Consider the following 26,535-nt stretch of genomic DNA (forward strand, 5'->3'; position numbering starts at 1 on the left):
GGTATCCTCACTGCCACACCCACACACCCACAGAAGGGTGGGAGGCAGCCCGAGGCCGGGGTTCCACTGAGCTGGTTTCGGCTTTTATCTTTAGCCCAGGCAGAATGAAAGGTCAGATTCCCACTGCCCCCCCCCAGAGTTTTCACCACTGCACCTCCAGCCAGAATTTAGCACCCCTTGTCATGGTGCACCCGCCCCTTACCCCACCCCACCCCCATAGAGCCCTTCACCTATGTGGGCTGCTGTGAAGGAAAGCCAGACTCTCCACCTCTCTTATCTGATCTTTGCGACCAGCCGGCATTCTTGTGCCCTTTGGCAGCAAAGGAAAACTGAGGCGTGGAGGTTTGTTGAGATGCCCAAGATCCAACACCTTCAGTAGCAGAGCAAATGGCAAAACAAAGCAGAGAAACTCCAAAATGTCAGAAGTAAACAAAACAAAACATTTCAAAAACATGGGCTCCCCAGCTCACCAAGGTCCTCTAACACCTGCCACCATCGGGCACTCTGGGCTCTGTGGGCACACACGGAAGACTTAGGATCTGGCCAGATGGAGATCAAAGGTGGGGCCAGCCACGGGGGAGGGCAGCACCGCTCCATGACAGGCAGAGTGGAAGGCAGCTCAGGGTGGGCTCCAGGGCCAGAGCCTGAACCCAAAGACACAGGGCTTTCCTCCTGGGCTACGGCTGTCCGGTGCCAGGGCAGGGGCCAGGCGAGGCCGCAGATGGCACTGAACCAGCATTCTGCTCTGTTGCACCACAAACAGGTCTGGGGTCAAAGCTGACCACCACCCCCCCACCGGCCCCTGCCAAAATGGTCTCTCACAAGTTAAAAAAAAATACTAGTAATTCAATGCTTCCCCACCCAGGGGTCTGGAGGAGTGCCTGCCAAATGGCGCAGTTAGAGGAAGCAAGCATCAAGTGACCGTCAGGGACGGGTGTACAGCCGTCTGAGGTGGGCGGCACCCAAACCTGGCCAGGTGGGATGGAGGCCCCGGAGGGCCGGCCAAGCAGGGAAACGCGGGGGGGCCGTGGTGCTCAGAGTTGAGTCCGGGCAGGCAGCCCCAGCACGCACACTGTCCGGCCCCACCTGAGACCCCGGGGCATCGGTTGGTGTGACGGACCCCGTAGAGGCTCCACGGCCTAGTGCAGCCGCAGGTAGGAAGGGGCAGAGTAGTTGAAAAGCAAGAAGTCCATCCTGTAGAGGTCGAAGAGGCGCCGCTGGTAGAAGGGGCTGATGTCCCGGAAGAGGCGCTCGGCCAGGTCGCGGGCGGCAGCCCCCTTGGCCCGGGGCGGGGGCGCCGGGAAGCGCAGGCCGGATGCGCCCACCAGGCCCAGCACGAAGGCCGAGTCCTCCGCCAGCGTCTCGAACTTGCCCACCACGTCGTAGCGCAGGCGGCACGGGTGACAGAGGGCATGAGCGCGCTCCCAGTGCTCGTTGAAGGGCTCCTCGCGGCGCGTGCGCGGGTCCAGCAGGTAGGCCAGGAACTCAGCGAAGCGCACGTCGTGGCCGCGCGCCAGCGCGTCGGGGTGCGCACGCGGCCTTACGCGCCGCACAATGCGCGTGCCATAGCGCTGCTGGAAGGCCGCGCTGTAGGGCCGCGCGAACTTGTTGCGATAGGCCGACGCCAGGCGCTCGAAGGGCTCGCGCACGAAAAGGACTGCCAGGTAGGCGCGCAGCCGCCGGTTGATCTCCGCCGGGCTGAAGTCGGCCAGTGAGGGCAGGCGGCCTGGCGCGTGCGCCTCGTGCGCGGGGATTGCAAGCGGGTCGCCTCGGGCGTGGCCGCTCAGTGCCAGCAGCACGCGCTTCCAGTTGGTGCAGGCCACCTTGGGCACATAGCAGTAGAGCAGGCCATGCGCGTCGTCCACCAGCACGTGCCGCAGGTCCTCGGGCCCCAGCAGGCGCTGCCGGCGCGTATGGCGACTGCAGGCGCGGCGCAGCAGGTCCCGCCGCTGGCGGTGCACTTCGGCCAAGGCGGAGCTCGGACCCTGTAGGCGACAGCGGAAGTGGGGGGAGGGGAGTGAAGGTGGGGTCATTGCTGCAGGCCCTGCGCCCACCAGCTCCTGGAGAAGGAACAGGGGATTTGGACCCCGGCACTGCCACCCATCATTGTGATTTGGGACCCAGGGATCTGCCGTAGGCCAGAATTGGGGTGTGTGTGTGCGACTCTAACCTCACTGAGGCAGATGGAAGGATGTGACAAATAGGGTTGGACACTCAGGACCAAGGAGGTCCTGGTAATGCATATGCTGGTGTCAGTGTAAGCCTGATTAATAAGTCATCAGAATGGTGAGCATGGGCACAAATTGAATATCTGCTCACTGTTTACTAAAAGCGAGATCGTGTATAAGAACAGTGTTAACTCCACATAAAGAGTTGAGAAATGCAGCCACCTGTAAGCTACTGAGAGACTTTTTTGTTCAATAATAAAATTAGCGAATTCTGTATTTAGGAATTGTTATGTTCCTTTGGATCTTGATTTTTCTCCCCCACCAACAAATTCTAACCTCAGTAGCTGGGCAGAAAACTTGCCCTCTCTGAAGCCTGTCTCTCTTCTGTGAAATACTAACATCCACTATTTATCTAGCACCTACTGTATGCCAGGCACTTCACGTGCACTTTACAACTCTATAAATTAGGTGGTATTAGTATACCTGGGCCAGCCCCTCCCAGCCTGTCTCAGCGGTGCTAAGATCCAAGCTACAGAATGGTGACTCCTTTCCTTCAAGTCCTTTCTGCACCAAACAGGGTTTCCACTTCCAAGACCCCACCGCCCCTCCTCTTCCTGATTTTCATCCAAGACTTCTTAGGAAAAGTGTTTTTAATTTCTCAAAATTGCCTCAAGATATAATAATAATAATAAAAAAACATTGTGGAGGACATGGGAAAATGGTACCTTAATTCATTGCTGGTGAGAATGTAGAATGATACAGCTGTTGTGGAAAGCAGTTTGGCCACTTCTCAAAAAACAAAACAAACAGATGATCCATCTAGGTATATGCCCAAGATAACTAGAAACATATGTCAGGCCAAGACTTGTACATAAATGTTCACAGCAACCTTATTCATAATAGCCAAAAGGTGGAAACAACTCAAATGTCCAGGTGGACAGTCATCCAATGATGACTGGATACATAGTATGTGGTCTGTCCATAAAAGGGAATATTACCCAGCCATAGAAGGTATGAAGTTCTGATGCACCCTAATAAAAAGATTATGCCTGCCAAGTGAAAGAAGCCAGACACAAAAGGCCACATGTTGTATGATGGATTCCACTTACATGAAATGTCCAGAATAGATCCATAGAGACAGAAAGTAGACTGGTAGTTGTCAGGGGCAGGTGGGAAGGGAGGGGGAGGGACTGCTAATGGGTGCTGGGTTTCTTTTTGTGGGTGATGAAAGTGTTCTGTAGTTAGAGAGTGGTAATGGCTATGCGGCCTTGTAAGTGCACTACACACTACTGAAGTGTACACTTTAAAAGAGTGAATTTTGTGGTATGTGAATTATATCCCAGTTATGATAAAAAGCCTTATGTTTCCATTTCAGGGAAGGACAAAGCAGCATCTGAAATGGTGGGACACTTGGTCCAATGCCCATGTAAGAGTATCTGCTGTTGCTGGGTGGGAAGGGGAAGAATATGTCTGTGTGTGAGGCGGTGCTCACTTGAGCTTCTCATGCCTTTAAAAGTATACTGCAGAAATCCAAGATCCTGCTAGTGATAAAAGCTGAAGTACAAAACAAGAGTTGACGGGTCACACTTTCAATTTACAAAGGGTGAGGAAAGAAAGAAAAAAAATGTTTCAGAAAGGATAGGTTGTAGGGAGCCTCTCATATTTTAATTTTTTTTAAAGACTTATTTATTTCAGAGAAAGAGAGAGAGAGAGAATAGGGGGGAAGAGAGAGTGAGCATGGTGGGGAGGGGCAGAGGGAGAGAGAGAGAGAGAATCCCAAGCAGTGCCCTGCTGAGATCAGAGCCCAATGCACAGCTCCATCTCATAACCCCAAGATCATGATCTGATCCAAAATCATGAGTTGGACACTTAACTGACTGAGCCACCCAGGTGCCCTGGGAGCCTCTCTTTTAGATGTATATTGAAATTGTCATGTAATGAACAAGGCTGGGATTTGCTTCCAAATAAGCCCAGGTAGGAAGGGAGGGAGAGGGGTCTGGATGAAACAGGATTGGACAAGATTTGATCACTGTTTAAACTGGGTTACGGGAATGTGGGGGTTCGTTGTACATTTTACTTCTGTATGTGTTTGAATTTGTCTCAATCTGAACATGAAGCAGAAAAAAAAGAGGACATATATACATGTAGGTATGATGCTGGAAAAGTATCTAAGCACCTGACAGCATTGGACACTACACACATGCCTGGAAAGGCACACAGGGAATGAACTGGTCACCTGCAGGGGTAACCAGGGCCAGGGTGGGAAGGGAAGTTACCCTTCACTGGATGCACTCTTTTGAAGGGTTGGATGCCCTATCATGTGCTTATCTTCCTTTTTCAAAATCTCACTGAGCGCTGGCTGCCAACCTCAGAGCAGTGAGGGGTGTGAGAGAACTAGGAGGATTCCCTTCCCTCTAAGGCAAACTCACAGGATTGGCCTCAAAAGCCTGGCTCTACATGGGTGCCAGGAGAAGGCTGTATCTAGTGGCCCCACAGCCAAGGTCTGCTTTCAGCTTCCAGACATTCCCACATATTTCTTGTCACAGGGAGAGTTGGCCATCTACCCAACTGTCAGTCACCCTCCTTCCTTGCCAACAGACCCCACTTACGGTCATGTGCAGAGCCTTGGGGAAGAACCAGTCATAGCAGCCTCACACAACTTCATGAAAGCTATGGGTCCAGGGGTGGGCATGTGGCTTGGTTTGGGCCAAGGAGATGTACAGGGATGTCTGCTAGTCTCCCAGAAAAGACTTACCTTCAGTACAAAAAGAGAGGGCTCCTGAAGGAAAAAAAATCTTTGCCTCAGCCCCTCCCTTTCTGCTTGGGGTACCATCGTGTGAGATGTCTGGAGCCCTGGCAGTCATCTTGGAGTTGTGAAGCAACAAGATATACCATATGTCAACATTCAGAGGGTGATATTGGGCAACATCCTGCTGCTGTACCAAGGGCTGCTGATTTCTGAGCATCTTGGGAAGTAAACACTGACTGTCCTAATGGCTTAAAGTCAGCTTTTCTGTTGCTTGGAGCCCCATAAATACCAAGACAGTACTATCTCCATACAAATGAAAAAAACTGAGGCTTAGAAGAAATAAGTTGCCTATAGCTCTCTCAAGTAGGGGAGTTGGGACTCCCAATGCAGGTCCCTTAGGACTCAGAAGCTGGGCTATGCCCACCAGTACAGGAACAAACCCTGCAGCTACAATCCTCATCTCTCCCTGCCTGACTGGACTTGGCTGCCTGGATTCTTAGCCTGGCTCTAATCCTTATGAGCTCTGTGGCCTTCTCTGTACCCTTGGCCTCCCTGTGCCTCAATTTCCTCATCTGTAAACAGGGATACCAACATCCCCACTTTATAGGGTTGCCATGAGGACTAAGTAAGTTCATTGAACTAGACTCTCTGGTACACAGTTAGCCGTTGTTGGCCAGATTATTTTTTTTTACTCTTTTTTTCTCCAGCTGCAAGGTGCTAAGCTCCCAGGGCCTTGACACCCAACAATCAGTGGGAACTCAGGCTGTGAGGGGGCTGAGCCATCCCCATCTACCCCTCAGAAGCCTATGGAACTAGTGGAACCAGGATCCTGCTGAGAGCCTGGCCTGCCCTCAGCTTGCTGTGTGGCCCAGGGCAAGCCTGTTACCCTCTCTGAACCAAGGCCTCCATAACTGCAATCCAAGGGCGTGGGTCAGAGAAGTTCCACAGACCCCCTTGGCTCAGCCCTCTGGGATTCAGTGTACAACTACCTACCCAGCCTGTCTGATCATTCTTCCCAGCTCGAAACCTGACTTCCCTGTGGCCCTTGTCCCACCTGCCAGGCCCTGCCAAACTGCTGCCCACTCCTGGCTTGCCTCACATCCTCTTCTGTCATCTGTCCACCGCCAGGCATGCAGCCCCCCTTACTCTTTGCATCTTAACTCCTTCCCAGCAAGTCTCAGCTCCAACATCCCTTACTTGGAGAGGATCTCTCTCCCTGATCTAAACTAGGACCCTCCCAGTAATCTCCTGTTGCACCTTGTACTGCCCCTTTAGATGCAAATCAGCCACAGGTTAGTGCAGATGGCAATGATAGGATGATGTCTTCCTCACCTGAGAAGGTCAGCTACACAGGTCAGGGACCCAGCTGACCTGCTTGCCTGCTGATATGTATGTGAGCCAGGGGCCTGTGGATCTCAGTGGGGTCTGTGTGTGTGTTTGGGCTATGCATGGTTCACAGCAGAAGTGGAATGCCTGAGACAGCAAGCCTCCTGGTCCCAGTGCCTGAGAACAGCAAGAAGGCAAGGGCTCCCTGCATGTTTCCCTATCACAGCAGGTATTAAGATCTGGGGGGGGGGGGTCACCTAATTCCTGTCTCCCCACTAGACTATCAACTTCCTGAAGGTCCTTTATTCTTTTATATCCTCAACACATGGCAGAGTACCCAGCACAGTGTGACTTCAGCCTGTTGTTGGGTGGATGGTGGATGGGTAGGAGGGTAGGTGGGTGGGTGGGTGGAGACCAGGTCTCAGCTTGTACTAAGATTTGCCCTTGTCCCAGGCATTTTCCTCTCTGCACAGGGCCTTGACTTGCAGAGGAAGCCTCTTTAAGTCCAACTGTGGGCTCTAATCCCAAGGGAAGGTCTACACTAGAAACTCAGTTCTCAATTTCCTGTGGCTGGAGGTAGAGGAAGGCATCACTGGATAGGGGTCTGTCCACCTACCTGGTCCAAGTCATAAAGCATCTGCAGGGGACTCCTCCTCTTCCCACCAAGCCAGCCAGAGCCCAAGCTGTTTTCAAATGCTATGGGGCATAAAGAAAGAGACATCAGTTGGGCTGGCAGTAGCCCTTGGGGGACTTAGCCAACTCCCTTAGGCACATTTGATCTACCTCTGGGACTCAGTTTCCCTGTTGTGTCTCACCTGCCTCCAGGAAGCTTGATGGGGTGTGGGCCACTGATAGGCCCCCTAATCCACCAGGGCAGGATACTTGGTATTGTTCCTGCCCCATGTTGCCCCCCGCCTTCAGAGCTGGAGGACACCAGGTAGGCAGGGATGAGAAGAAAGGTGGAACTCAGCCCACAGCCTACTGGTAAAAGACCTGGCCACCCAAACTTACCCATCTCCATCTGCCTTCATTTCATGCCCCATGCCTATCAGCCCCATATCCATGGGGCCCTAAGGGGCTCACCAAGATGGCTGGCATTGCAGCCTCCCGAGATCCTGGGTGTGGGCAGCCAGAAAGAGCTGGGTAGCAATAGAGGTAGCACAGCCAAGCTGCAGGTTCTCCAGTGACAGCCCACCAGGTCACATGACCTCCATGGACTCCTACAGCAGCCTGTAATTCCTTGGCCAATGTATATGTCACTTGGTGGTAAATGCAGGTTTCACTGTCTCCCAGATTGGAAGACAGTGTGCAGGGATACAATCTGTCTGTCTCGCTGCTGCACTCTACAATCTTCCTAAAATTACCAAAAACTCTGCTTACTAAATTTATTCTTTTACTCTAAAGGCATTTTAAGGAATATCTTCCTACATATTCCATTAACATAATGTAGTTGATTTAGGTAAGCATAGGCTCATGATCTTCTGCTTCTTGATCACATTTTTCTATAGTATAATGCAGTCTTCAAAAAGATCACCAAAACTGGAAAACCTTCAGGTAGACAGACCAACCAAGAAGAACGAAGTCTCAAATTACTAAAAACAGGAATGAAAGAGAAACCATTATAATTGAATCTTACAGAAATGAGAAAGGCATGAACAATTCCTAAAAAGATGAGGATTCCTGAAATTGACTCAAAAAGAAACAGAAAATCCCAATGACATAGAACCATTTTATGTATAATGTATATGTGTAATAATGTACTGTATAATAATATGTATAATAATGCAGTGTAAAATAATATATATAATAATGCAACGTATGATAATATGTATACATACACTGAAGTAGTAATGTAAAAAAAAAAAAAAAAAGAGAGAGAAGCCCAGAATCAGATGATTCACTAGTGAATTTTACCAAGTATTTAAAGAAGAATTAAAACCAATCTCTTCCAAACTCTTTACCCCTCTCAAAAAAACAAAACAGAATTGGGGGTGTAAAATATCTCCTAACTCATTATATGAGCCCAGTATTACCCTGATATCAAAACCAGGCATAGATATCACAAGAAAAGAAAATGACAGATTAGTATCTCTTATGAACATAAAAAAAATACTGCAGACTGAACTTATCAACATATGAAATGGTTATATATAACCAAGTAATATATACCCCAGGAGTGCAAGAGTGATTCAACATACAAAAATCAATCAAGGATGGGGCGCCTGGGTGGCTCAGTGGGTTAAGCCGCTGCCTTTGGCTCAGGTCATGATCTCAGGGTCCTGGGATCGAGTCCCGCATCAGGCTCTCTGCTCTGCAGGGAGCCTGCTTCCTTCTCTCCCTCTCTCTGCCTGCCTGTCTGCCTGCTTGTGATCTCTGTCTGTCAAATAAATAAATAAAATCTTTAAAAAAAAATCAATCAAGGTAATACACTACCATATTAATAGAGTAAAAGAAAAAACCCACATAATTATCAATACATGCAGGAAAAGTACAGTACAATATTCAATACCCTTCATAATAAAAACACTAAACAAACTAGAACTTGAAGGGAACTTCTTCAAATTGATAAAGGCCATCTAGGAAAAACATATTTTATGGTGAAAAACCAGATGTTTTACCTCTAAGATCAGGAACAAAACAAGGGATGCCCACTTTTACCACTTCTTTGCAACAATGTACTAGAAGTTCTAGCCAGGGTAACTGGGAAAGAAAAAGAAAGAAAAGGCATCCAGATTGGAACAGAAAAAGTAAAATTATGTCTATTTGTAGATAACATGAATATACATAGATTATATAGAATCCACCATAATATATATGTATATATTCTATAATACATAGAATCCATCAACTATTAGAGCTAAGAGCTAATAAATGAGTTCAGCAAGATTGTAGAATAAAAGATCAATATTCAATAGTCAATTGTATTTCTAAATACTAGTAATGATATATTTGAAATCGAAATTACAAAAAATCTCCTCTTATAATAGTTAAAAAGAATAAAATATTAAGGATTAAATTTAACAAATGAAGTACAAGACTTATCACTGACAACTACAAGACATCACTGAAAGAAATTGAAGACCTGAATGAATGGAAAAATATCCCATGTTCATGGATTGGGAGATTTAATGCCATGAAGGTGGCAGTCCTCCCCAGATTACTAATACTATTGCTATTAAAAACCCTAGCTGTCTTTGTTTTTTTTTTTTTTTTTAAGATTTTATTTATTTGACAGACAGAGATCACAAGTAGGCAGAGAGGCAGGCAGAGAGAGAGGAGGAAGCAGGCTCCCCACTGGGCAGAGAGCCTGATGCAGGGCTCGATCCCAAGACACTGGGATCATGACCTGAGTCGAAGGCAGAGGCTTTAACCCAGTGAGCCACCCAGGCGTCCCCCTAGCTGTCTTTTTTTTTGCAGATTTACAGTTGTTGACAATTGACAGCTGATCCTTAACTTAATGTGACAATTCAAGGGATTTAGAATATCCAAAATAATCTTGAAAAGGAACAAACTTGGATATCTCACACTTCCTAATTTCACCTACTTACTATGAAGCTACAGTAATTAAGACTATGTGGTGCTGGGATAGGAGAGATACTGACTGATGAAATAGAATTCACAATTCAGAAACAAACATTTAAGATCTAAGGATTTTTTTTATTGGGTGCCAAGACAATTCAATAGAGAAAAAATAGTCTTTATGATAAACTTTGCTGAGAAAACTGGATATCCATATGTAAAAGAATGAAATTGTACCGTTACCTCAAACCATATACAAAAACTAACTCAAAATGGATCATAGGCGTAAATGTAAGAGATAAAGATATAAGGCTCATAATGAAAACATAGACATATATTTCCATGATCTCTGAGTTGGCAGTGATTTCATAGATATTGCATCAAAAGCACAAACAACAAAAGAAAAAATAGATAAACTTGACTATAACAACATCAAAAACTTTTCTGCTTCCAAGGACACCATCAAGAGGGTGAAAAGACCACCCGCCAACTTGGAGAAATTATTTTCAAATGATATAACTGATAAAGGACTAGTATCCAGAATATATAAAGAGTGTCTATGACCAAATGATAAAAGACATAACCCAACTTTTCAAGTAGGCAAAGGATATGAATGGACATTTCTCCAGTAATATACAAATTGCCGATAATGGATAAAAAGATGCTCAACATCTCTAGCTGTTAGGAAACCTCCTTAAGACACAACTTCTCACCCACCAAGATGGCTATAATAGAAAAAGACAAAAACAAGTGTTGGTTAGAATGTGGAAAAATTGGAGCCCTTATACTTTGATGGTGGGAACGTAAAAATAGAGATATTTTGCCACAGAAAACAGTTTGGCAATTCCTTAAAAGCTAAGCCTAGAGGGGCACCTGAGTGGCTCAGTGGGTTAGGCCTCTACCTTCAGCTCAGGTCATGATCTCAGGGGCCTGGGATCGAGCCCCGCATACGGCTCTCTGCTCAGCAGGGTACCTGCTTCCCTCTCTCTCTCTCTCTGCCTGCCTCTATACCTACTTGTGATCTCTCTGTCAAAAAAAAAAAAAGAAAAAAAAAACTTAAAAAAAAATGCTAAGCCTAGTGGCACCTGGGTGGCTCAGATGGTTAAGTGTCTGCCTTCAGCTTGGATCATGGTCTCTAGGTCCTGGGATGGAGTCCCATGTGGGGCTCCTAGCTCAGCAGGGAGTCTCCCACTACCCCTGCTTGTGCTCTTTCTGTCTTACTCTCAAATGAGTAAATTAAAAAATTAAAATAAAAAAATAAGCTAAGCCTAGATGATTTTGGAAAGATGACAGACCAAGAATCTGTCCCTCCACCTAGGCAACAATTGTACTAGCAGAATCTATCTGATACATCAGAGAGAACTGGAATTCTGGAGTCCTTTGAAGGCTTTCAACCTCCAGAGGAAGGCTTATGTGGTAAATGGTGGTAAATTTCAGTCAGTTTCAGCTCTTAGCACAGGACAACTACCCATCTCCCACCCCCACCACATGGTATGCAGCTGTGCATGTGTTCTTGGAGCAGTTGACATACAGCACTAAAGAGCCAGAGTGGGCAAAAGAGACCTGTTCTCCAAATATCAGAAATCTGTGCTTTGATTAATTGTACCTCCCCACATTGTTGCAACCCCCTCCCCCTCCACATAAAGTGACTTCCAGGAGAAGTCTGGTTTACTTTGAAGAACTGGTTTACTTTTCCCCACCTTTCATTTTTCTCTTTTCCCCCTTTTGGAGCCAGATATTACAGACTAAAACATTCAAAACAACCGCATAGGTGGGGAAAAATAGAAACTGACTGAATGCCCAGAAAGAGCTCAGAAAAGACCTAAGAAGTCCTTAAATTTATACCTTGGGCTGAACCTCAGCACAGTCTACAACAATCAGAAAAACAAAAACAGAAATTTAAAACAGCAATCACTGAGAAAGAGAATCTGATTTCCAGAGCTACATTTTGATTCAGATGTTCAGTGTTCAACAAAGAAATTAGAAGTCATACAAGGAAACAGGAAAAGTATGGCGAATTCAAATGAAGAAACTTGTATAAATTCAAAATACAGTGTATAATTTTAGTATATTCAGTGTAATCTCCATGGTATCCACAAAAGAAATGAGAAAATAATTTTAACATTTTACTACAAAAAATAAATTGACTAGGCACAAAAGTAGACAGTATAATAGTAAATGAGGAATAAAAAAACTGTAAGCATAGAGAAGACAAATCAAAATGACAGATGTTCCTCTTTATCATTAATTTAAATGTCAATGGATTAAACTCTGTGGTTAGAATGAAGAAATTGGCAGAACGGATAAAAATATCTGACCCAACTCTATATGCTGTCTACAAGAGACTCACTTGGGATCCAAACTGGTTGAAAGTGAAAGGATAGAAAAAGATACTCCAAGCAAATAATAACAAAATAGAGTAAATGTGACTATATTCATACCAGACAAAATAGACTTTGAATCAAAAGTTTACAGGAGACAAAGAAGGACTTTATATATAAATAAAAGTTTCAATACAGCAAGAAGAGAAAACAATTACAAACATTTACTTACCTAATGGTAGGCCATCGAAGTATATGAAACAAAAATTAACAGAATAGGAGGGAGAAATAACAGAAATAGAAGGGAGAAACAGGAGGGAGAAATAACAGAATAGGAGGGAGAAATAATAGGTGGGAGATTTTAATATACCACTCATAATAATGAATTAAGTAACCAGAGAGAAGATGAGGAGGGAGACAGGGAACTTATGTATCACAGTAAACCAACTAGATCTAATGGACATATGCAAAACACTCTATCAAATAACAACAGCATACACATTCTTCTCTAATGCATATGGAACATTTCCCAGGATAGTCTATAGTTTAGGCCACAAAATAAGTCATGATAGATTTTAAAGACATATATCGTACAAAGTATGTTCTCTAACCACAGCAGGGTGAAGTCAGAAATCAGTAACAGAAGGCAAACTGGAAAATCCACAAATTTGTAGACATCAAAGAACACACTTCTAAAAAAACCAGTGGATCAAAGAAATCACAAGGGAAATTAGAAAATACTTGGAGACAAACAGAAATGAAAACAATATGCCAAACTTATGGGATGCAGTAAAAGTGTTTAAGAGAAAATTTATAGCTATATATGCTTACATCAAAAAATAAAAGAAAGATCTAAAATCAGCAATCTAACTTTACAACTTAAGGAACTAGAAAAAGAAAAAATAAACCCAAAGCTTTAAGAAAGAAGGAAATAATAAAGATTAGAGCAGAGATAAATGAAATGGAGAATAGAAAAATAGGGAAAATCAAGAAAACCAGACATTGGTTCTTTGGAAAGTTCTACAAGTTGACTAACTTTCAGCTAGATGGACCAAGAAAAAAGAAGATACAGCTTACTAAAATCAGAAATGAAAGTGGGACATTACTAGTGACTACAGAAATAAAAAAAAATAAGAGTACTATGAACAACTGTATGCCAAAAAAAAAATTGGATAACCTTGATGAAATAGACAAATTTCTAAAAAACACAAAATGTATTAAGACTAAATAAATAGATATTTAGAAAATCTGAGAAAACCTATAACTAGTAAGGAGATCAAATCAGTAATCAAAAATTTCTAGACAAAAAAAAATCCATGGACATGATGGCTTCACTGCTGTAGTCAATCAAACATTTAAATAACTAATACAAGTCCTTCTCAAACTTTTCAAAAAACCAAAGAAGAGGGAGCACTTCCTAACTCATTCTATGGGGCCAGTACAACTCTGATTGGGGAGGGGGAAGCCAGACAAAGGCAGTACAAGAAATGAAAGCTACAGACTAATATCTCTTATGAATATTGATGCAAAAATACTCCACAAAATACTAGAAAATGTAACTCAACAGCACATTAAAAAGATTATGCATTATAACCAAATGGGATTTATTCTTAGAATGCAAGGATAGTTCAACATACAAACACCAATCACGTAATACATCACATTAAGAGAATGAAGGGGGAAAAACAAGTGAGTTTATTATCTCACTTGACACAGAAAAAGCATTTGACATAATTCAACATACTTTCATGATTAAAAAAATTCAAAAAACAAGGAATAGAAGGAAAGTACTACAACACAATATAAACCATATATGAAAAACCCACAGCGAACATCATACCTAGTAGTGAAAGACCAAAGTTTTTCCTCTACATCAGGAATGAGGCAAGGATGCCCATTTTCTAAAAAGATTTATTTATTTAGTTAGTTATTTGACAGACAGAGATCACAACTAGGCAGAGAGGCAGGCAGAGAGAGAGGGGGAAGCAGGCTCCCTGCAGAGCAGAGAGCCTGATGCGGGGCTCAATCTTAGGACCCTGAGATCATGACCTGAGCTGAAGGCAGAGGCTTTAACCCACTGAGACACCCAGGTGCCCCAAGGATGCCCATTTTTGCCACTTCTATTCAACGTAATGCTGGAATCTCTAGTCAGAGAAATTAGACAAGAAAAAGAAAGAAAAGATATCTAAACTAGAAGGAAGTAATAAAATTATCTCTGTTTGCAGATGATATGTACTTAGATGCAGAAATCCCTGAAGATTGCACCCACAAAAATTGTTAGAACTAATAAATGAGTTCACCAAAGTAGCAGGATACAATATTAACATACAAAAATCCATTGCATTTTCATACAAAAACAATAACAATATGAAAAAGAAAGCACAAAAACAATTCCATTTACAATAATGTAAAAAAGAAGAAAATATTTAGGAATTACTTAACCAAAGAGGTGAAAGACTTGTACAGTGAAAACTACAAAACACTGCTGAAATAAATAAGACACAAAGAAATGGAAACATGTCCCATGTTCGTGGATTAGAAAACTTAATATTGCTAAAATGTCAATATGACCCAAAACAACCTACAGATTCAATGAAATCTCTGTCAAAATTCCAATGACTTTTTTTGCAGAGATAGAAAACCCATCCTGAAATTTGTATGGGAACCCAAATAGCCAAAAATAACTTGAAAAAGAACAAAACTGGAGGACTCATGCTTCCTAATTTCAAAACTAACTGCAAATAAATAAATAAATAAATAAGTAACAAAACAGTGGGTGGTATAAGGACAGACATATAAATCAGTAGAGTAGAATAGAGAGCCCAGAAATAAACACTTACATATATGGTCAAGTGATTTTAACCATTCAAAGGGGAAAGGACACTCTTCTCAACAAATGGTGCTGGGAAAACTGGATATTCACAGGCAAAAGAATGAAGTCAGACCCTCACTTCACATAATATATACAATTTAAGTTAAAATGGGTCAAAGACCTAAACATAAGACCTAAAACAAGAAAACATAAGACAATAGCTTCATGATATTGGATTTGGCAATAGTTTCTTGGATAGGATCAAAGGCCAGGTAGCAAAAGAAGAAATAGGTAAATGGACTTGCTGGAAATTTAAAAACTTTGTGCACCCATAGTATCCAATAGCTCTAAAGAATTTATCAAACTCAACCCCCAAAAAACAAATAATCCAGTCAAGAAATGGGCAAAAGACATAAACAGACATTTCTCCAAAGAAGACATACAAATGGCCAACAGGCACATGAAAAAATGCTCAACATCACTTGACATCAGGACAATACAAATCAAAACCACAATCAGCACCTCACACTAGTCAGAATGGCTTAAATTAGCAATAAAGGAAATGACAGATGTTGGTGAGGATACAGAGAAAGGGGAACCCTCCTACACTGTTGGTGGGAATGCAAGCTGGTGTAGCCACTCTGGAACATAGCATGGAGTCTCCTCAAGAAGTTAAAAAGAGAGCTACTCTATGACCCAACAATTGCACTACTGGGTATTTGCCCCAAAAATATAAATGTAGTAATCCGAATGGCACCTGCACCCCAATGTTTATAGCAGCAATGTCCACAGCAGCCAAAACTACAGGAAGAGCCCAGATATCCATTGACCTATGAATGGGTAAAGAAAGTGATATATATATATACACACACACACACACATATATACACACACACATATATATTTGTAATTGATATATATATATAAATGTGATATTATATGTCTATTATATACAATGGACTATTACTCAACCATCAAAAAGAATGAAATCTTGCCATTTACAATGATGTGAATGGAACTAGAAAGTATTATGCTAAGCGAAATAAGTCAATCAAAGAAAGACAATTATATGATTTTACTCATATGTGGAATTTAAGAAACAAAACAGAGGATCATAGGGGAAAGGAGGGGAAAATAAAGTAAGATGGAATCAGAGAGGGAGACAAACCATAAGACACTCTTAACTCTAGGAAACAAACTGAGGGTTGCTGGAGGGGAGGTGAGTAGGGGGATGGAGTAACTGGGTGATGGACATTAAAAGGACACATAATGTAATGAGCACTGGGTGTTATAAACACCTGGTGAATCACTGAATTCTACCTCTGAAACTAATAATAGTATATGTGAATTAATTGAATTAAAATAAATTAAATTTTAAAAAATGTGTGCACCCAAAGACAATGCAAAGAATAGGAGAAAATATTTATAAATTATGTATCTGATAAGGGATATATAGAGAGCTCCTAAAATTCAACAACAACAACAAATTTTTAAAAAGGGCAAAGGACTTGAATAGCATTTCTCCAAAGAGGATATACATATGACCAAGAAGCACATAAAAAGATGGTCAATTTCACTAATCATTGGGTAAATGCAAATCAAAATGATAAGGAGATACCACCTCACACCCATTATTATGGCTACTATAAAAAAAGAGAGAGAAAACAAGTGTTGTCGATGTGGAGAAATTGGAACCCTATACACTGTTGGTGGGGAGATAACAAGGGGCAGCTTCTAGGAAAATAGCATGGAGGCCCCTCAGGCAATTAAATGTGGAGTTACCATATGACCCAGAAATTCCACTTCTGGGTATATACCCAAAAGAACTGAAAAAGCAGGATGTCTAAGAGATACGTGCACACCCATGTTCACAGCAGTATTGTTCACAATAGCTAAAACGTGTTAGCAACCCGAGAGGCCATCAAGAGATGAATGGATAAGCAAAATGGGGTCCATTCATACAGTGGGTATTAGTCAGCCTGGGAAGGAAAGGAAACTCTGACATAGGCTACAATGTGGGTGAGCCCTGAGGAGATTATGCTGAGTGAAAGAAGCCAGTCACAAAAGGACCAGTTATGAATGATTCCACTTGCAGAGTACCTGGAGTAGTAAAAACCAATGAGTTATAAAGCAGGGGATGGTCGTCGTGTTGCGGAGGGCAGAACAGGGAGTCACTTAATAAGTGCAGAGTTTCAGTTCTACCAGACAAAAAGAGATCTGGAGAGGATGGTCACAAAACACTGTGAACGTGTTGATATCACTGAACCATACAAAAACGATGAAGACAGCAAAATTTATCTGACATGTATTTCACTATAATAACAAAAATTGGGGGAAAAAAAGTTAAGCATAAAATTAGCCTATGCCCCAGCAACTCCACTCCTAGGTACACACCCAGGAGAACTGAAAACACGTTCACACAAAAACTTATGCACATATGTTTCCCTTGGCATTATATTTAATAACCAAAGCCTTAAATATCCATCAGCAGATGAAGGGTTAAATACTGTGGTATGTGTATACCTATTCACTCATAAGAAGGAAAGGAGTACTGACCCAGGTTGTACTGACATGTACATGACATGTACCTGACATGGCTAGACCTCGTAACATTACTCAGTGAGAGAAACCAAACTCAAAAGTCCACATATTGTTTGATGCCATTTACATGAAACAGCCAAAATGGGCAAATCCATAGAGACAGAATCTAATGGTTGCCCAAGGCTAAGGGACACAGCAGCAGAGTCCCTGGGAAAGTGGGGAGTGACTGTTAATGGCTAATATTCTGGAATTATATAGAAGTCATATTGCACAACTTTTACAGACAGTGAATACCACTGAATTGTGTACTTTAAAAAAGTGAAATTTTATGGAATGAGAATTAGATCTCAATGAAAATAAATAAAAATACTGGTCATAAAAAAGAATAAATGCAAGGACATTTTATGTAAGTCTAGCTTACAAATTCAGTCAATGGCTAGTATAATATATTCCTGAGTTCATAAGACTATGGCTTATTCACAAGAATATCTTCAAGAATTCAGGATCATATGGGAAGAGAATATATTCACAAGATGGATGAACATATCCATGAACCTTGGCTTTCAACAAAATGAAGAGTCTTCAAAATGCTGCCAAGAATATATTCATCAAAAAGATTCAGGCGTTTTCTTTAAGATGTGTTTTTGACGAAGAAATAAACCTGGAAAATTTGATAAGCTGAAAATTTGGTTAAATGTTGGCAAACTGACCATGAGTAGTGGTTCTCAGATTTTGGCATGCGTGGATGAAAACATAATTACCTGGCCCCACACGCAGAGGTTCTAGCCTGGTAGGGCTGGAGTGGGGCCCAAGAATCTGCATTTCTAACAGCTCCCAGGTCATGCTCATGCTGTTGGCCCAGGATTGCACTTCTAGAACCACTGTATTAGAGCCAGGCCTGGCAGAGGCTGGTCAAAGGAATGAATAAGCGACAGATGGATTGGACTCGCCTTGGCTTCCAGAACCTTCTGTGTGCATCTGAAGCCTACTGTCTAGGGACTCCTGGCAATGCCTCTGGCAGCCTCAAGCACCACCACCCCCCAACTCGGAGGGAGGCAGCCAGCCTTCAGAAACACCAGCCCTTGTATGGGGACTCTCATTTCCTGCTCAGGCTACAGCCTGCAGGAAAATGGATCCCATACCAGAACTCAGGGGCTGGTGGGTGGAGGGTCAGAGGGAACAGGCACAAGAGGGAGGCCCTATTTATAGAGTAGCTATGGCTAGTGATTACAGGGCTGGGCCACACCACCCACTCCACCCTTCCCACCACACAGATCAGAAGAACCTACAGTCTAGTGGGATGGGCAGGGTGGCCATGGAAGGGGACAGATGGGTCTAGGAGGGTCAGAAGGGGATTATCTTGAAGATCCCTGGAGCCAGCCCTCCACTCTGGGAAGCTGGCGGTTTGGCTCTGAGGGCAGGGTGGCCCCAAAGAGGCATTCCCCAACCTCTACTCTGGTTGCCCCTAGCCTCTCTTGGCTTGTGTCTTCCACCCTGCAGCCCCTCCATGAGGCTTCAGGTCCCAGGCTCACTGCCAAGGGCACCAATGAGCAGACAAGCCAGGGAGAGCAAGGCAGCAGGCCCAGTCTCACAGCCAGGGAGGAGCCTGGGCCCGCCCAGGGCAGCCACAGGCAAAACCACAATGGGGTTCTATGGGGTTCTTCTTTGAAAAAGGAAACAAAAATAGAGAAGGTTATGGAAGGGGCTGGGTGCAGGGAGAGGGTGGTGGAAGGAAGGTGGGAGGGACTAGGGGGTGCCAAAGATGCAGACAGAGAAAGAGACAGAGCTACACACAGTGATGGGGACAGAGGCTGGCAGAAGGAGAAACAGGGAGATCATAGTAGTAGAACAGCTCAAAGCGAACCAGCTGGGGCTGAAGGGGAGGAAGCGATGTGGGGTGAGCTCCCACAGTCTGGGAAAGCCCAGTGCCCATGCCCAGAGGGCTCCAGGCCATGGAAACCAGGCAGCACCAGCCTCATGAGCAGACCACAGTCCCAGTCTAGGAGACCAGTGGGAAGACCAACCCAACACCCTGCAGGGCCCACTGCGTGTGGGCAGGAAGCCCCTAAGAGAGCATGGCAGCTGGCAAAAGAGGCAGTGTTTCAGCAGGGTCAGGGAGCCAGGGAAGAGGCAGCTGGGGCACAGCCCTGGGCTCAGCCAGCAGCTGGCACTGTGCTCGGCGCTTTGCAGACATTGACACACTTACTCCTATCAGGTAGAAACTATGATTATCTGCGTTTGACAGATAGGGAAACTGAGGTTCAAAGAGGAAAACAAACATGCCTGAGGCCTCAGAGCAAGTAAAGCCCAGGAATAGGATCTCACCCCAGACCAGAGCACATGTACGCATCAGAGGGCATATCTCTTGGGCACCCATTCTGCCCAGTGCACAGCCTGGTCCATCCTCACAAAACCTACAGGTAAGTGGCTGAGTCACCACACAGGGAAACGGAAAGCAGAAACCCAGTACATAGCCCTTTGCACACCCACCCCTAAGGAAAGGCTTTGGCTGCCCCTTGGAGCCGGGCAGGGTGCAAGTCGTTCTGTGGGCGACTTGAAACTTCACTCTTTTGGGGGGAAGATACTGTTTGGTGATTCCCAGTCCAGTGAGCAAAGATTACAACATGTGGTTTCTGGTTAATAAGTTCTAGCTGCGCATAGTGTTGCAAGACCAGACAGGCAGGGACAGCCAGGCCCAAACAGCACCGACAGGCCCTGGGGACCTTGCTGGGGGAGTAGGAGGGAGGGTTTCCCCAGCCCATTCAGTCCCCTGGGTGACCTGGGACTTCAGGGCTGACCTGCATGTCTCTGGGTCAGGGACATTCCCCCTGGTAATCAGGCCCATGGAGGAACACATTAACAAGATCTTCAAAAATAAAAAAAAAAAAAACAATCCTACTTCCCCCCACCCCCAGAAGAAAAGTAGAGATCTCTTCACTTGTATTTAAAATTCAGACTCAATATTTTGAACTCCATAAACCACCTGGAATGGAACCCCTGATCTGTCCAGATGATCTTGGGTATAATCTCATCACCTCTGCCTTCAGAATGATCAGGAACCATCCCTGTCCCCCAAACCCTTCACTGTAGTCAGCTCAGGGCAGCAAGCCCCTTTGGCTATGTCCAGGACAATCACTAGAGTCTCCTCATTCAGCTTCTTATTTCTCTTCCTCCTACCTTGGTTATTTTAAAATCCACATGGCTTCCTACTTGTTAACAATAAATTCCTGTTCCTTCCCAGAGGCCCTCCTGGTGTACCTCCCACCTTCCACTTACCCCCAGCTCCAGCCACACTGGTCTTTCTGCCAAGCAATGAATACATTAGGTGAGCTCCCACCTCAGGACCATTGCACTGTTCCTTGGCTGGGATGCTCCTCCAAGAGCCCTTATACTTTAAACACTTCATGTTCAGATTTCAAATCTGAAGTCTCTGGAAGGAGGGTCTCTCCAGTGAGCCGTACTCCACACCAGGATCTTTCCACTTCTCCTTTTAATTTATTCATGGCACTTATTATCACTGAAATAATGAGGTTATTTCTGGCTGCCTCTTCAGAAGGTCAGCTTTATATGGGGACTGTCTTGATTTCTTGTAATTCTTGTAACCCCTGCAGCTCACCTAAGGTCAGTGAATATTTACTTAAAGACTGATAGCTGCTTATGGCCATAGGGAGAGTACCTCATTTCCTGGTATGCCATTCAAGGCCACCCATTAACACCCAATTTATAGTACCTTTCTGGCTTCCACCCCACCCCCTCTTCTCATGAACCCAGAGCTCCACCCACAGCACAGCTCTTAGCACACGGGGACTTTTCCCTCCTCCATGCTTTTGTCTGTTCCATTCTCTCTGCCCCAAATTCCCCTTCCTCATTTTCCCACCTGGTGAACTCCTATGCAGGCTTCAAAGTCCCACCCAGATATTCCTGCCTTGCAGAGTGGGAAGCATAAAGGTTAGGGATTTAGACTAGGATTTAAATCCTATCCCCCACACGTTCTAGCTGAGTGACCTTGAGCAAGTTACTTCCCTGCTCCTGATCTTAGTCTCTTTCTCTGCAAAATGGGATTACTAATGCTTACTCTAGTGGGCCATTGGTCTTGCCAGCTAGCCTTTTCTCATGGCACTCTCCAGAGGCCTGACAGGTGCCTCTGAGCCCTAGGCACTGTAGCCGTCTCTGAGAATGGACAGCAGCTTGGTGAGCATCTATTTATTTGGCTGCCAGCAGCCACTCCCCTCCTTTGGTTAGCCCACTTGATTTCCCTCTAGGAAGGAACCTGCTTACCTTCCATCCACATGTTTCTGATAAGCATCCTTCTCCCACAGCAGCTGGGATAGACATGTGACCAGGCCTACCCAATCAGAGCATTCCATCCCCTTCTGCCACAGCAATTGGCTCAGAGGTCGACACCAGGTGACCCAATTCCGGCCAATATGAAACATCCTTGAGACTCTGCCTGGCATTGTCAGTAAAAGAGCCCTCCCTTTGGACTGAGGACGCTAAAAGTGAGGCAACCATAGAGAAAAGCCAAACCCAGAGCTGGAGACATGGTTTCAGCCCCTGGATCCACCCATTCTTGAAGGCAGCCACATCCGGCTTAAGTGGGCAGGAGTTGAGATGTCCACACTGAGACACTATCCTCTGGGTGGCTCCCAGTCTCTGGTTCCTCACTTGCCGTTGAGGGCTGAAGAGCCATGACTGAGAAAGGAGCATGCAGAGTCCCGGACTGGGGCCCCGCTGTGCAAGGGAGAGGAGGGAGAGTCTATGGGATGGGGTCCTGCAGGGGGCTCAGTGAGAGGCAGGGGACATGGGGCACCAGGCGGGTGGGGGTGGTGTAGAGGGCAAGATGCCTGCTCTAGCCTCCTTTGGCTACCCCGCAGAGATGCCTGGCTTTTGCACTGAGGGGCTGCTGCTGGGACCTCAGCTCCAAGCCTCACTGACCCACCTGAGCCCTGGCACCCCAGCTCCCTGACTCCCCAGTACTCATTGGGCATTTCTGCATTTATTCTGTGTAGAACCAAAATACCGTTTTTTCATTAAAAGCAATGGCTGCCTCTGGGACTACTATGTTGCCTCGCTGCAGGGGCACCCTATCAGAGACCCTGTATTTAGTCTGTACAGTTGTCTCTGTGGCCTGAGTCCCCAGGTGCTGTGGTGCCAGAGAAGGAAGGGCATGGAAAGGGAGGAGGAGGGAGAGCCAAGGTCCCCACCTGAGCTTCCTGAGTCCTTCCCCATCTGGAGACTTTACGGGAAGGATGGTAGCGGAGAAGAACTCTGTGAGCATCAGCCTTGAACCTCAGATAGGGAGCACTGGACCCCAAGAGAAGAGCTGTGGCCGGAAGAAAGGAAGGCTGCAGTCCAGCCTGGAAGGAAGGGACGGGCTCCACTGGGAATAAGCACCCCCCCACCTCAACCTCTTTGCTACTCTCCCTTCCCTGCCCCCAACCCCAGGTCTCCCGGAAGTGGACAGAGAGTCTCCTCCCAACATCAAGGAAGAAGCTCCACTCCTGCAAACCTAGAAAGTGGGTCCAGACCCTCCCCATGCCACCGCTGTGAACCAGAGGTAGGAGATTTAAGGGGGTGCATGGAGACTCTCCCTGTGGGTGCCTCTGGGGACAGAGGATGCAAACTGGCAATTTGGATTTTTAATATAAAAAATTTAAGGTCTGCACAGGCAGGGGTATTAATAAGTTTGGCTCCCAGCCCTAGAAAGGCACCTCGCAGGAGCATGTGCCCAGCAAATATGTGGTCGACAGAGTTACATCGCTATGCCCAGGCAGGGACACAGAGGAAGCAAGGGGTAGAAGGGGACAAGAGGGGACAGTGGAGGTGCCCCTGGGACCCTGGTGTGAGGGTGGGTGTTGAGGGCAGTGGCATCCTGGGCAGCTGTCCCACCTTGCCCCCAGCATCTTCCTCATTCCCCAGGACCCTGTGACTGGGCACTAGATCAGCATTGGTAGAATCCTGGGGGCCGAGGGGGTACCAGGGTGGGCTGTTCCAGACTTCTCCTCTAGTAAATGGGCTCCAGGCCTATAGTGGCAGCCTCTCAGGGGTCCCCTGTCCAATGTGTGGCAACACCTTCTGCTTTGGAGAAGGAGGGGACTGCACCAGACCTGCCTGCCTGGAGTAAGGTGCTGACACTCTCCCTGTGCCTTGGATCCCTATCCCCAGGCCAGAGACTCACTCCTTCCCCACCCCGCTCCCCACCCTGCCTTCAACCCCTTCCAACTTGGAACACAGCTTCAGGGACATGCTCAGAGATGCCGAGGATCCTACTGAGGCCATTTTCAGAGTCCCTGGACAGAAGGATCCACCTCCAGCTGGTTGGCAGAAGACCTTTCCACCTAGCAGTCTGCCCTTGGCATCTGCCTGGTGCCTGTGGGCTCAACATTAGCACACCCTCACTGGCTTCTGAGCTCAGGGGGTTTAGCTCATGGCTGGGGTTGGGGGGGGTGCGGACAGCAGGGGTGGTTGGGTAGGTTGGTTTGATTAACCTTCTTTTGTCACGGCCAAGGTGTCAAGGTGTTCAAATAACAGGGAAGCCCAGTGGGCACATGTCCCAAGCAAAGACTGGGGGTGGGGTTCATAAGTCCCTCTCTCTAGCTCCTGCTCTCCTGGGTCTTGCAGGAGAGGGTTAGAAGGAGAAGGAACAAAGCGCAGAGAGTGACCAGTGCCTTGGCTCATTTCTCTTTTCTCAAACCTGGGTAGAGGAGGTAGCAGAAAAGATATGTCCCAGGAGGGGAGACCCATACAACCCCAGAGATACAGACACGCAGATGCCTACTGAATTGTACCTACTCCTTTGTAGATACCCCTGAGACACACCCCCATACCAGGACCCGCACGCTCTGGCCTTTTCTCTCTCTCACACCCCATCCCGGGGGCTGAGCTCTGGGGGCTGGGAGTCCAGGCCCTGAGTAAACATTTGTCCCTGAATGACTGGGTGGACAGAAACTGTTCTACGGTCACAGACTCTGGGATCACAGCCCACACGGTGCTAGGGGACACGCTGCTCAGCTAGGACACAGGAGCACCTGCCGCGAATCTGGAGCACCACTCTCAGATGGTCAGCCTGCTCTCAGAAAGGGGGTGGTGGTAGAAACTGTTCAGAGCTTCCTTCCACGGGCTTGTAGAGGGCTCCAGATCTGGGCAGCTGAGTCCAGACATGGGGGAAACAGTGCGAGTAGCAGGGTGACTGGGTGAACACTAGGGAGGACTCTCCAAGGGGTGCTCACCTGGACCCCAGCTATACCCTGGCCTCCAGCCCGGAGGCAGGCATGGGGGTTTGAGGGAAAGCAGGAGAAGGAAGCCCCTCACCCCAGGAGATGAAGGGAGCACAATGTTACCCCTAATCATGACAGCTGACCCTAATCATGAGTCCTAAACATGACCAGCCACTTTCTGTGTGCTGTCTCCCTAACTCCTTTAACTTCATCTCCCCAGAAGCCCCATAAGGAAGAACTTGAGCACTCCATGTGATAGATGGGAGTACTGAGGACCTGGGAGGAGAGGGACTAGGTCATCCAGCAAGTAAGGCTGTGGAATGACCTTTATTCACTAATCTAGACCCAGCCGGGGGGGGGGTGTGAGTGTCCCCCCAAAATAGATTCCTCAGTCTCATCTTTTGGGCCACCTTGACCCCATGGCCCACAGTCCCTGCCTACCCTGGGGGGCATGGTTATCTACTTCCTGGGACCCTGTCTAGGAGTCACCAAAGATGGGGCTCTGAGGATTCTCACAGCCCACACAGGGTAGGGGCAGGGAGTAGAGACTGACCCCCTACCCACCCGTCCCTGCTCCCTACCCCAACACACTCACACCCAGGAAAGGCAAACAGCCCCAGAGACGGGAACACACTGCTGACTAGGCATCTCAGCCCCCAGGCAGACTGTGTAGCCTGTGGGTTAGCCATCCACACCTGTCCCTCACTCTCTCTGGCCTTAGTTTCCCACTTTTTTTTTTTTTTTTAAGATTTTATTTATTTGACAGACAGAGATCACAAGTAGATGGAGAGGCAGGCAGAGAGAGAGAGAGAGAGAGAGAGAGAGAAGCAGGCTCCCTGCTGAGCAGAGAGGCTGATGTGGGACTCCATCCCAGGACCCTGAGATCATGACCTGAGCCGAAGGCAGCGGCTTAACCCACTGAGCCACCCAGGCGCCCCTAGTTTCCCACTTTTAAGTGGGGAGGAGACAAAGTGAAGTAAGACTCAGCGCACACCTGACCCAAAGCAGCTACTTTGCACTGCGGACTCATGACAAGCTGCCTCAGTTACTCCAACTAGACCATGCAATGTGTGCGGAGGAGCCCCAAGTCCTTACCCCTGCGGACTTGGGGGCGGAGCAGGGTGCTCCAGGCAGCGGTGACTGTGGCACAGAGGGACCACCTTCAGGACCAGGTAGCGCCAAGCTTCTCCAACCCACCCAAGCTTATGCCAAGGGACTTCGGGGCGCCAAGGGGTGTTGGGGCAAGGTAAATGAGGCTGTGTTCCTGGCCCAATGCCCTCGGCCACCCACAACTGACCCCGGTCCCTGCGCACAGGCTATGAGGCCCCAAAGGATCACGTCTCTTGGTCGTTGAGAGACCGACTCCCCAGGGGCCCAACACCCTTTCGGGGAGCTGGGTCATGGGCGGGGGTGCCTAGTGCCTTTCTGCACCCACTCACCCCCTCCTCGCCACCCCCCACTTCGCCCGCCCTCCCCCAAGACCGGGAGGACACGGCAGGTGCCCCCAGTGTAGGGGCCCGACGGGCACTCACCCGGGCTCAGGGCGCGGGGCGCGGCGCCCAGGAGTAGGAGCGCGGCACCCAGACACGCGGCGGCCAGGGCACGCCGCGGCCAGCAGCGCCTCCCCATGCTGTGCAGGGCCGGCGGGGCTGCAGTCCGCCCTGCCAGGCAAGGGCAACAGTGCCCGGCCCGGGACCCGCCCCGGGACCCACCCCGCCGGGTCCCGCCCGCCCGGCGGCGCGTACCAAGGCACGGCACGGGGGTGCGAGGGCCCTGCTTGCGGGGGGCAGGGTGGTGCGGCGGCAGACCGCTGGGGACTGCGGAGGTGCGCGACGGCGGGTGGCGACCCTCTCTCGTTCGTCCTCCACGCCACACACTCCAT

The 26,535-nt window shown here is 46.9% G+C and overlaps 1 protein-coding gene across 1 annotated transcript; it reads right to left on the minus strand.

Moving 5' to 3' along the window:
* Positions 1-202: 202 nt before the first annotated feature.
* Positions 203-26,535, minus strand: CHST13 (carbohydrate sulfotransferase 13). The gene is made up of 3 exons (XM_059390461.1): positions 26,186-26,535; positions 6,860-6,939; positions 203-1,985 (listed from the first exon to the last, which is right to left on the minus strand). Exons 1-3 carry the CDS (start codon positions 26,280-26,282, stop codon positions 1,140-1,142), a joined length of 1,023 nt encoding a protein of 340 aa, XP_059246444.1. The 5' UTR covers positions 26,283-26,535; the 3' UTR covers positions 203-1,139.

The sequence above is a fragment of the Mustela nigripes genome, chromosome 2 (genome assembly GCF_022355385.1).
Source record: "Mustela nigripes isolate SB6536 chromosome 2, MUSNIG.SB6536, whole genome shotgun sequence".
NCBI lineage: Eukaryota > Metazoa > Chordata > Mammalia > Carnivora > Mustelidae > Mustela > Mustela nigripes.